The sequence below is a fragment of the Callospermophilus lateralis genome, chromosome 3 (genome assembly GCF_048772815.1).
Source record: "Callospermophilus lateralis isolate mCalLat2 chromosome 3, mCalLat2.hap1, whole genome shotgun sequence".
In the NCBI taxonomy this organism is placed as follows: Eukaryota; Metazoa; Chordata; class Mammalia; order Rodentia; family Sciuridae; genus Callospermophilus; species Callospermophilus lateralis.
Window position 1 is genome coordinate 166,599,076 of NC_135307.1, and position 12,953 is coordinate 166,612,028.

A 12,953-nucleotide genomic window follows, 5' to 3' on the forward strand; every position below is an offset into this window, starting at 1 on the left:
AATATCAAAAAATTAAAATTAAAATTCCTGGATCTCTGTTGAAGGAAGAAAATCACTAGAAAACATTGACTGGAATTTCTTACATGCTGTGCTATGCATGAAAGATGTCGCTACAGATTATTTAATTAGCATTTTAATAATTGTCAATTATTGTAACATTATAATATTATCATGAATCTGATAAATGGCGCTATCAATAATGGCACATCCATTTGAGGCTCTGGTGGATTATTTTTAAAATTTTTAATTATAAAGTTTTGTTCACTATTTTCTTTAGGAAGGGCACAGAATCCATTCTAAAAGTATTTAACATATTTAAGAAAATAGCAATATTAAATGTAAGTGCCAGCAGTATATACAATAGGTAGTATCATTAGGCTAAATTTCAGTCTTGCAAGATAAGTAGGGCATCTCTGATTTCTCAGAGAACCAGTTAATACAATGCTTTCTCTGTCACTTGATGCTTTATGAACATAAATAAGGGAATTGTCTGGGTTTGTGAACAATGGCTGTAAATAAAATTTTACTTCACCTTCCACGGTTATATAAGCTTCTCCTTTTCCTCCGCTTTTAAACATGGGTGACGAAAAAGAAATTTTAAGAAGATTAAATATTCATTCATCCTTGGGCTTCTGACTTGTTATATAGACAAATGCCACATGAGGGAGCACTGGGACCTCATATAGAGGGAAATTAAAATCCACCTAATGCGTTCCAGGAATGCTCAGCATATTAGCAAATTCGTATTAAGCTGTCAAAAAAAAAAAAAAAAAGTTTAAAAAGAAATTCCTGCCTCTGAATGTAATTAGAGGCTACTACACAGGATTTGATGGACCATAAAACCATTAAATCTAAACACTTTCTTTTTGAGCCCCAAAGCCAGAACATTCCAAAGTGAAGTTTGAGGACTCAGCTATGTACTGACCACCTATAAGGTGCAGGTGGAACAGACTGCAGTGTAATACAAAGAGCCATACAGACCCCAGAGAACTGAGTTAGGGCGTAGGTGAGAGCTTTAGCTGTTGAATTTTTGGATTTTCCGAGATTAAGTGATCAAACTTAACATTGAGTGAAAGAACATCTACGGAAAAAAATTATCATTTCCTTTGCTCCAAACACAGATCAATTATTTTTGAAAGTTTTATTGATTTATGTGTTGTACTATGTGACCGAGTGATATACATTTCAGCATAACTACTAGGAAAATGTCCCCATGATTCTCAATTTTTTTTTAATCTAGGCAAAACACTAGACTTGCTTTAAAGGAAACTTAGTCTTTCTGAAGTAAAGTGGCTTTTATGCACTTGGTGTAATGCTCAGACCTTACATCCCTATCATTTCTCCTCAGGATAGACCTTTAAGGTCCTTGTCAGTGGCTTCTAGTAGTAGAGGGAAGGAAACCCTTGAGTGGCACTAGAACCATTCAATGGTAGAGAGGGAACTTGAACCCTGTTCTGTTTCACTCTGAAAGTCTGACATCATGGTTTATTTTGTGCATTTTTATTAAGAAGAAACAAAACTAGGGAGGAACAAAAGGGAAGAGATTCCCTAAAGTTTTGCCCAAATTATATTAACTAAACATTTGGAAGCAAATATTTCCTGGTGTCATTGTAGTAAAAACAAACAAATTAAAATCCTAGTTTATGCCTCTTTTCACCCTTATTTCTATGAGTTGTAGCTCAATTTCATGTTTTGAACTGCTTTTCTAAGAATGGAAAAGTAGTGCATGTGATACGCATTATATGTACATGTGCATTCACACACAGAACACACATGTGTACATATACACATATATTAAAAGATTATTGGCTTCCTTTGTATATGTACGTGCCTATGATGCTATATTATATATAGATGGTCCTTGACTAAAAAGTGGGGTTACAACTTGATAAATACCTTGAAAATGGGAAATATCATTAAATTAAAAATGCACTTAATATACATAACCTAATGATTACTGTGGCTTAGCTTTGTAGTACACTGCAGAGCATTCGTCATTTGCCTGAATGATGCCATATCTGACAGAGAGCTGTAGCTCAGTATTGCAAGACAAACATGAAATATGAGATATGGTTAGTCTGGGAAAAGATCAAAATTCAAACTTTAATATGTTTCCACTGAATACATATTGCTTTTGTACTATCATAGAGTTGAAACCAGGGATTGCACTATTGTAAGTTGAGAAAGGTCTGTATTTAGATAGTGAATAATTCATTTCTAAAAATTTTCATAAAAATTACTTTTTTTTGTTTTCACAAAAGTGCATTCAGTTCACTTTGCAATCAGATAAAATTTTTCAATGATGTTTAAAACATATTAAAACCTACCAGTATTAGAGTCTAATATCAAATGCCATACTATCAAGAACTTTTTACCAAAATTCAGCCTCTAGAGCATCTTTCTTGAGAACATGGGATTGCTTCTCCTCTGAATTAGTATGCCTGTGTGCATTAAAATGAGACAGTGAGAAGTCAGAGGCTCACATTGTGTCCCAACACTGAGATTGTTAAACTGTGAGAGGTTGATTGAAGTTGTCAGGTGCAAACTTGATACTGCTCAAAGTCATCATAGAAAGGCATCTCGCTGTGGTGTGGTCTCGGTGTGATCTGCCAGTTATGCCAGGACCTGACAGCTCGATCAGATGACAGAATAATAACCTTAAAGTCATTGCAGTAGAGCTAATGTTTTAGTCTATTGTAGAGTTCTGTTCCAGATATAAAGCAAAGGCAAGGCAGGGAGGTCTAAAATGTTACTGAAACTATTTGTTCCTTGCAAATATTTCTGCATAGTAAAAAAGAAATCTAGAGATAGAGTGGCAGTGTGGTCACTCAGGTTTATTCTGTTCCTGATTCAGACAATGAAACATAGTGGAAGCATTAGAACAATTAAGTCTAGTTTCCTGGCCTTTCTTGAAAATGTTTAAATGGGTTAAGTTCCCTAAATAGTAGATTAAGATTTGTTTGACCATGTCAAAGAATTTGGATCATAATTATAGTGGAAGTTTTATTCTTTCTGTAGAGCAGAGGCTTCAGAACTTTATTTTCTGGGTAATATCAATCGTAACTTGCGATATTTATGCAACAATGTTAATTGTGTCTTCAGCAAACCTGTGTAACCTAAGTGCACTTATGATGAAAGGCGGACACACACAGTGGATGTTATGGCCCACACTTATGCAAACACTTCAATATGTCAGACCTTGAGTTTAGAACCACACAACGGCTTGATACTTTGTCATTGCATATTTTCCCCATTACACAATGACTTCCTGTGCAGATGACAAAATCCGTTTTCTCAACAAAATTATTTTCAGTGCAGCTGTTTTGGTGACTAAGTTTTGCAGAAGCCTTTTAATCAAATGTACCTTCAAAAAAATCGGAGGCCCTTTGAACAAATTACCCCTTTCTCTCCTCCACCCCCTCCACTTCTTCCTTTTTCTTTAAAAACTTAATTCGGGAAAATCAATTCCCTTTTCCCATTAAATGGAGGTATTTTTCAAAGAAATCATTTGTACCCAAAGTAACACATTATTTAATTGTTCTGCTCCAGTCTGGGTACATGATTTATTCCACATGAATTAATGTTCCAAATAATAGACCTTTACTCCCCTTGATAAATAATGTTTTCTCTGGTGTCGTGAGGGTGATGGTGGCTGTGGATTGGCATCCTTCTCAGATGCACTGTAATTTCCTTCCATGTCAAGCCTTTGTGATGTGCTTTCGTTTTAACTGATGACTGAGCACCCTGTTGGTAAGATTGTTGGACCTGATATTAAACATTTGGAAGCTATTTTATAATTGGTAAATTGTGTCTTCTTAGCTTTGAGTAACTTCTTTCTTTTCTTTCTCATCTTCTGCCATTTCATTTTTATTTGGTTATTTATTTTCCCTTCTAATCTTAAATCTAGGAAGCAGGCCAAAGCACATATAAGCAGGCTTATAAAATACAAGTGATGATGGTGTGCTGAGGGGTTGTCACTCTAATGCTGTTTAATTCCTTGACATTGAAATAAGCAAGAGAAGAATACATGAGAAACCATGGCAAGAGAATTCGTGTCCCTATTTGGAAGGTTACTAACAGGTAATGACCGAGTAATCGGCAGGTCATGACTGGATGTTGGCATGCGTGTTATTGCCCACCTTACCACCACTGTTTAGTTTTTCTTTCCTGTTTTCCGAAAGGAAAATACTGAATGGCCCTTCAAAGATGGGAGGACCACCACACATATCCTTAGATGAGTACTCGTGAAAGAGAATATCTATCTCATTGTTTTCAAATTATGGTCTATGAGTCAATAGGATTAACATCACTTGGGAGCAAGTAGGGAATGCACAATCTCAGGTCCCACTACAGAACAAATGGGTCAGAATCTGAATTTTGTCAACATTCCCATGTGATCCTCATGCACATTAAAGCTGGAGAAGAAGCGGAGAAGTCTGGTATGAAAGTTCCTGGTGGTTCCCAGTTAGAGGCATAGTTGAAATTCTCAAACATGAAGCATATTAGGTAGAGTACAAATACATTCCCTTCTGAAGACCATCTAAGGTCTGTCTTGACTCTCTGAAGTGAGTTGGAGGTAAGATAAAGACTAGATAAATAAGAGGGCCACTCTCAGTAAATTTTCAATTAAAGACCTGGCATGGGCGGGCTTAGTATCCAGGTCCCAAAAATTGAAGTACACAATATGTTTCCCATTTTCACTTCTTCACATCCAGATTACCTTGATCAGAAATGAAAGTTTTTGTTAAGGCTTGATATTTAAAGGGAACTTCCAGTCATTAGAAGCATAACTGCGATCCTTAGCTTTAAGGAAGGTGCTCCCAGTGCAGGCTGCTTTGCAAAGCTTTTGACCTGTTCTAGTCCAGAATATCACTGTCCCTTGGTGTTCAGGATTGTGTCAACCCTAGAGGTAATGGCATTTGTATCTGGTACAAGTCGATGTCAACCTCAGTAGTTGAATATGGGTTCCATAGTGTATGGAATTCAGCTAGCCCTCTATAGAATGGCGGTCTAGGGAGGAAGAATCACACCCTACACCAGGCTATTGCAAGTCCTTGTAGCATTTTGTCTTTCTAGTGCTGGGACTTGATATTAATCTGAGCGTGTATTGTTTCTGGGTCTGAGGACATCATTCATCCTATAAAACTGAAAGCATTAATGCTTTCCATCAGCCCAGAGTCCATTTTTTTTGGGGGGGGGACACAGATAGGGGTGATAGTAAGATATGCTATTTTTAAAATAGAAGAAGATTATTGGTGAATTATAATTAAACACAGTAGGGAGATTCATTATGCCATCTTTGTATATGCACACAATATAATTTGATCAATCTCACTTACCAGTACCTTCTGTTTTCCTCTCCACCTCCTCTCCCTTGATTCTCGTGTTCTACTCTATGGTCTTCCTTCTATTATTAGTATTATTTTAATTGGTGCCTTATAATTATATAGAGAATAAGGTTCTTTTTTTGTGCATGGACAGAGCAAAATTTTAGATTTTAGATTTTATTCACTAGTACTTTCCCATGGCTCTTCCCTCTTGATCCCATTTCTCCACTCAATTGCTTATTTATTTATTTATTATTTATTTTACTTGGCATTGAACCCAGAAGCACTCTACCACTACCACATCTCCAGTTCTTTTTATTTTTTATTTTTTTGAGAAAGGATCCCCCAAAGTTACTGAGGCTGATCTCGAATTTGCAATCCTGCCCCAGTCTCCTGAGTAGCTGGGAATACAGGTGTGGGCTATTGAATCCAGTTCTCTCTTCTATTTTCATTGGATAACTTTCTTGATTCCATTTTTCTTTCTAACTCCCACATATGAGAGAAAACTTTTGACTCTTGACTTTCTGATTCTAATTTCACTTAGGTGTTTTTCAGTTCCATCCATTTACCAAAAAATGACATAAGTATATTCCTCTTTATGACTGAAACTCCATTGTGAATATGTACATTTTCTTTATCTGTTAATCCATTGATAGATAATTAGGCGGATTCCATAAATTGGCTATTGTGATTTGGGCTACTGTAAACATTGGTTTACATTTGCAGTTAAATCACAAGTGGAATAAAGGAAAAAAATACATATAAAGGATTTCTTCATTCTTCCGGGTATTATTGGTTAATATAAATACTGACCCTCCTTTAGACGTACTCTACAATTCTTTTCTTGGAAATCTATAAACAATTGAGGATGGAGGTGGGGAGAGACCGGATTTGCTGTAATTCCTGAATTTTTTTGCTGTTATCTTGTCACTGACCCTCCGGAAATATATGCCTTGAGAATTCAGAAATTATTTCTTTAGATATTGCTTCCTATACAAGGCCCTATAGGGAATTCTTTGGCATGGAAAAGATTTTTCTCTTTTTAAGAAGATTTCCCTTAAAAGGAGTGAGGATTTGACACTATTTGGGAAGGAAAGAAAGAGAAGAATGGGTTTCCTGCACATCAAAAACATGGCAGGAAAACTTCCATACTATTTTCCAAAATGTGTATAGTAGTGTACATTCCTGCCAAATGTACACCAGAGTTCCTTTTTCCCATTCTAGACAACATTTATTATTATTTGCCTTTTATTTTTCATTTTTATTTTTTGGTACTGGGGTTTGAGCCCAGGGGCACTTTACCATTGAGCTATATCCCCAGACCTTTGTAAAATTTATATTTTGAGACAGGCTATCTCTCAGTCGCAGAGTTTATGCAAAAAATGTTCCAACATCTGTGTCAATGGACTAACCAGCAATGCTATAAACTGGGCAGGGCAGCGGGGCTTACAGATGTTTTGCAGGTGGAATGTGCCTCAGGGATTCAAGGTTGGCACTGAAACCAAGGCCTTTAGACTTTAAATCAACCAAATATTTCATTGTGAGATATGGATATTATCTCCCAGTTCATATATGTAGCTTTATGCTTGATGCCTGAGTGCTGATAACCTTACCAATGTCTCTTTTAGTGATAGTAGTGACTCCTATGCATTTTCTACTAAATATAGATGAGAAAGAAATGCCAACATATAACCAGAGTCTGAATAAATTTAGAGAACATCAAAAGTGTAGCTGTTTATTCTCAAAGATATGTCTTAAGGGTGATAAAAGAGAGGATTAAAAATAAGGAATTATAATCCTGGGTTTTCGTATGAAATTGATGTTTAGTTCATGGTGAAGGCTCCTGGATGTGTTATCTCTAGGATGTGCTAATAGAAAAGCCCAGAGTTTTAGGCTTAGAATAACATTAGGGACTGTTTAGTCAGCCTTTTTACTGTTGTAAAAAAGCCTGGTAGAACAACTTAGAGGAAGAAATGTTTATTTTGGTTTCTGGTTTCAGAGGTTCAGTCCATAGTTAGCTGGGTCCAAGGTGAGGCAGAACATCATGGCGGAAGGGCAGAGGAAACAGCGCAGGATATGGCAACCAGGAAGTGGAGAGAGTTCTGTTTACCAGGGACAAAATATAAACCCCCAAAGCACAACCCCAGTGACCTACTTCCTCTGATCACACCCTACCTGCCTAGAGTTACTACTCAATTAATCAATATTAGTGGATTAATTCCCTGATTATTATATGTCTCATAATCTAATCATTCCACCCATACAAATTCTTGCTTTGTCTCACCCATGAGCTTTTAGGGGATACCTCATATCTAAATCCTAACAGAGAACTTCATCATCAGTATGAGCCAGGACTTGCCTTTATAGTAATAACCCCTTGTCCATAAGCTCCATTTGTCAGGTGTTGTGAAAATCTTCAGTACAGTTTGATAAAAATCCAGAAGTTTGGAATGGAAATAAAAACTGATGCCAGTCAGTCCTTTGTAGCATGAAATCTGACTGTTCTTACCATTGAGAGCAGGAGGAGAGAAATTCAGAGATGCACAGGTAGAGTAAAAGGACCAAACACAGGAGTTCTCTCAAACCCTAGACCAGGATATCTCTAATGAGAAATGAAACCAATTCATACAATTTGAAAGATTATAATTTTTATCCACCCAAATAAGTGTGAGCTAGAAGGATTTAATCTTCATCTCTTAGGTAAGTTAATATTTGAAATCCTTAACAACATGTTTAGCAACTGACCAGTTAGGAGTGGTGTTTGGATGATGGTCTCCAGTCTTCCAGTAGGTTTGTATGTTCCAGGCCTTTCAGGCATTGATGTTTAAGCTGTTGGATGGTAGAATGGTCTGATGTTTCCTTGGGGAGGGAAGGAATGGATGACAGGTTGAAGCACATTGAAGGAAACCAAGATTGGTGATAATCACTTCAAAGTCATGGTTACTTACCAATTGAGATGGAATTAATTTGATATTTTAGCAAGGCTCTTTGCCATACTGGTATGTATCAACTTAATCTTAGATCTGTCCTTAGTTGAAAGAGCAGATTTTTAAAAAATTTTTCTCTAAATTTTTATTTATTGTAGTTTAGCATACTTTTTATTCATTTTTATTTGCTCTTTTTAGATATGCATGGGAGTATAGAGTCTATTTTGACATATTATGCATACATGGAGTATGATTATTCTAATTAGGATATCATTCTTGTGGTTGTACATAATGTGGGATTTCACTGGTGGTATACTCATATGTGAACATAGGAAAGTTATGTCCAAATGATTCTACTGTCATTCCTACTCACCTCATTCCTCCCTTCCTTTCATTTCTCTTTGTCTAATCCAATGGACTTCTATTCTTCCCCTCCCACCCTCTTATGTGGATTAGTGTTCACATATCACAGAGAATAGTTGGCCTTTGGTTTTTTGGGACTGGCTTGAATAAACAAATTTTTAATTGTTATTTTGAATGGTTCTTGGAAAATCTCAGGCTCTTGTAGCTCATTTTAATATTATACTTTGTTAAATACAATGGATGCAATTCATCAATAATTTACCTTTATCAAGAAAATAATCACAGGTAAATGGGAAACACCATGATTGGCAGTATTTGGTGTAAGAGGCGTGGGACCTTATAAAATTTTTCCTTCTGTTTTCTCCTGGGAGTAATAACAGCCTCAACAGATAATACGTCAGCACAGCCTCTGATAGTCCCCCTGAATCCTGGAGACTCTTTTTGAATAAATGTATTAAATCACCAATATTTATCGAGTGCCTAAAACTGGAAACAATAGTAACTTAGAATTTGAAGGATCCAGATTCCAAATTTCAGCCTCTTAAGTTTGAATCATGAAAAACAAATCAGCAATAGCTCCAGAATCCGCTTGTATCAGAACAGGTAGGCTCTGAAAATAGATGGCATGGAGAGACTGTCCTTTCTTTTTCCAGAACATCCACATTCAAGCCACTTGGGTAACATGCTTGTGAAGACTGCCACCTTGCACAAATTAAATGGTTTGAGTGCCTTAGGAATTAGCTGTGCATTTTTTTTTTTGTGTGTGTGTGTGTGTGTGTGTGCATGTCTGTGTGTATGGCATTTTGACAATCTAGGTTTAATGTCTGCAGCTATTTCTTATGAAATCAAGCAAATCTTTTTGCAGACTTTGATCTTACTGTTGGCAGAGCCACTGCTAAGCCTACAGGATGCTTTAGTGTTATTTACAAAAAGATGCCCTTTATCTGAGTGGTCCTCTTTGCTGGATCTCCTTTGTGCCACCTCACTGCACCTCTGACATATGGCAGATCTTCTCATTGATTTCCAAGATTCTGTGCCTCCTTAGAGATGTGAGTATGCTAGCATCTCTCAGGCACATGGCAAACCTACTCTCTTGGAGATCATGACTATGAAATACAGAAGAAGTAAATTTATCCATGCTTGGTATCAGAGAGTCTTTTGGACATCTGAGAGTTCTAGAAAGATCCTTGCCCTGGAGGAATGATCAGACGTACTCGGTTTTTTATACTACTTTGCTGTCCAACAAACACTGTGTGACCTTAGTTAGGTCACATCTTCTCCAGGACATCCTTTCTTTGTGGTAAGTTGATGGTTAAGAAGATTCTGACCCAAGCAATCAATGTCCCCTGGCATTATTTCTATATTTCCAAATCTTAATGAAAATCAGACAATGGTCCAGATGTTCATATGTGTTATTGCTTAGAAAAATATGGGGTTTTTCTTGGACAACAATTTGCGAGTCATAAGACCCTATGATAGAAATTCTCGGAGGAACTCTTGGGTCAACATATTAATGACCCATAAACATAATGATCTCCAGCTTACATCTTCTGAATGTGCCCAAATGACCTGAGAACAAGGATGAAATCACCTTCAAAGTCATGGGAAAAGTAGCATTTTTCAAAAACCAAATCCATTTTATTACTGTTTGAACTTGGACTTTTACTATCAACTGGTGATGCTACTACTTAAATGTCAGAGTATGATTCAGCACTGGCAGCATCAGTATTGTAACAAGTTTTCCTTGTTAGAAAGGAAAACTTGGGGCCCCATCTTGGACCTGTGTAATCAGACACTGAAGGTGGGACACAGAAACCTGTTTTCATAAGCCTTCCAGGGACTTGGTTATTGATGTTAGCTAAAGTTTGAGAAGCACAGAAGCTTTATTTATTTATTGTTTTTTTTTCTTTTTTCTTTTTTTTTTTGGTATTTTGGCAGTGGTTGGGATCAAACCCAGAGCCTTAGGCATGATAGAAAAACACGTTACCACTGAGCTGCATCCACAGCACTTTTGATTTTTTATTTTGAGATGGGGTCTTCCTAAGTTGTCTAGGTTGGCCTCAAACTTGCAATCCTCCTGCTTTATCCTTCTGAGTAGCTGGGATTACATACAGGTGTGCACCACCATGCTCTATAGTACAGAAACATTTTAACCTGCAAGTGCAACTTTATAAGTAGCATCTCACCAACTGATCTTCATTATCTTGTGAGTGTCACTTTGTAACTACACTTACTCCCAGTTGGTAGGACAAGGTACTAAGAGCAGCTAAACACCTGGAGTCATATAGTCAGTTTTAGATATTTATAATGTATCTTCTGTCCTTCTCTATATAGTATTCAAACATTCTATCAATTTTTCCTCCACTAAGTTGACTCCAATTTTAATACTTTTGGAGGAAAACCCAAGATCCATATTTGTTAAAGTCTTCTAAGACAAATGTTTGCTTACTAATTTTTCATTTTGTTTCTTGTTTCTTGCTATCTTGCTCAAGAAATGTTGAGTCTACTTGAGATTTCGAACATATACACCTTTTTAAAACTGTAAAACAAAATAAGTGGTAGAACACATCGTTAAAAATGAAATTTTAAAAACTAAGGACAAAAAAATAAGAAAAATAAAGGAAGAAAAATTAAACTCACTGACAATTATCTTTCCCACGGTTAACATGTATTTTATTTAGTTTCCTATACCAATAATTATAATTTGAACAAATATGGAATTATACATGTTTTGTAGAATGTTTTTTCCTTAAAATATCTATATCTTAAACAACTTTGTATGACTGTGAACATTTTATAAAAATAATTGTAATAGGGTTATCCAGAGAAACAGAACCAATAGACTCTCTCTCTCTCTCTCTCTCTCTCTAGCTCTCGCTCTTGCTTTCGCTCTCTCTCTCTCCTCCCCACACATAAATATGTATATATATCAATATCTAGCTCTACCTATGTTTCTTTATCTATTCACAGGAGATAGAGATTTACCTTAAGGAGTTGGCTCACATGATTATGGAGACTAATAAATCTCAAATCTGCAGGTTAGACAGCACAGTGGAGAACTAGGGAAAAGTCAAGATTACTGCTCAAGTCTAAAGTTAAAATCTAAATCTGCTGGCAGATTTCCTTTTTCATTGGGAAATAGTCTTTTGTTAAGACTTTCAACTGATTAGACAAGGCCCATCCACATTTCAGTGGATAATCTACAAATCTAATCTATAAATACCCTTACAGCAATACACAGATGTGTTTGATCAAATATCTGCATAACACAGTCTATCCAAGTTAATACATAAAATTAACAAGCACAATAACATTACTTTAATGGTTGTGATGCATATTTAATTTTATGTGGAAATTACTGTTAAACCAATCCTCCAAGACTAGACATTCAGGTTGTTCTCAATATTCTAATTTGTATATGGCACATCTTTGATGTTACATAGGAGCCACATACAAAATGTGAAAAGGATACATTTCCAATATTTTAAAGATGTGGCTTCCTATTGCCAAGTTGCTCACTTTGCCCACTGATCTACAACTTAAAGGCTTGGGAGAGGGAGATATGGATGACCTGTTTTGATAGTCTCCTTTCTTTCTCAGCCTGTCAGACCCTGGGAACTGGCATGATGCTGAGCTCCTGGGCTACCTCCTCAATTGAAGAAGTGGCCAAGGCTGGTCCTGAGGCCCTTCGATGGCTGCAGCTGTACATCTACAAGGACCGTGAGGTCACCAGGCAGCTGGTGAAGCGAGCAGAGCAGATGGGCTACAAGGCCATATTCGTGACCGTGGACACCCCTTACCTGGGAAACCGCTTTGATGATGTGCGGAACAGGTTCAAGCTGCCTCCTCAACTCAGGTAAGGATGATGGTGTGGTCCCTGGGCTGATTTGCTAGTCCTCTTTGCTTGCCATGAGCTGACAACAGAGGCTTTGCCCAGTTTTCAGAAGGTGTTCTGGGGAATTAGATCTCCAAAAAGTTTGAAGTGTGGTGTGTTAGTCGGTTTTTCACCACTGTGACCAAAACACCTGACAAGAACAACTCAGCAGAGGGAAAGCTTATTTGGGGCCCACAGTTTCAGAGGTTTCAGTCCATAGATGGCAGACTCCATTGCTCTGGGCCCCAAGGTGAGGCAGTGCATCATGGGAGGAAAGCTGCTTAACTCTTCAAAGCCAGGAAGGGGGGTGGGAGGGGGGGTGGGGGGTGGGCATGCAGGGGCCACAGGGAAGATGTGTCCCATTAGTGAACACTTTCTCCAGCCAAACCTGGCCTGCCTACGGTTACCATACACTTAGCCCATTCAAACTAGGATGGACTTATAGGGTACAGTGCTTACAAT

General features: G+C 37.2%; 1 protein-coding gene across 1 annotated transcript in view; it reads left to right on the forward strand.

Moving 5' to 3' along the window:
* Nucleotides 1-12,953, forward strand: part of Hao1 (hydroxyacid oxidase 1) — a 55,317-nt gene that overhangs the window by 14,348 nt on the left and 28,016 nt on the right. Inside the window, exon 3 of the mRNA XM_076848962.2 lies at nt 12,218-12,473. Coding sequence (XP_076705077.1) covers nt 12,218-12,473 — 256 coding nt within the window. The remainder of the gene's footprint in view (nt 1-12,217; nt 12,474-12,953) is intronic.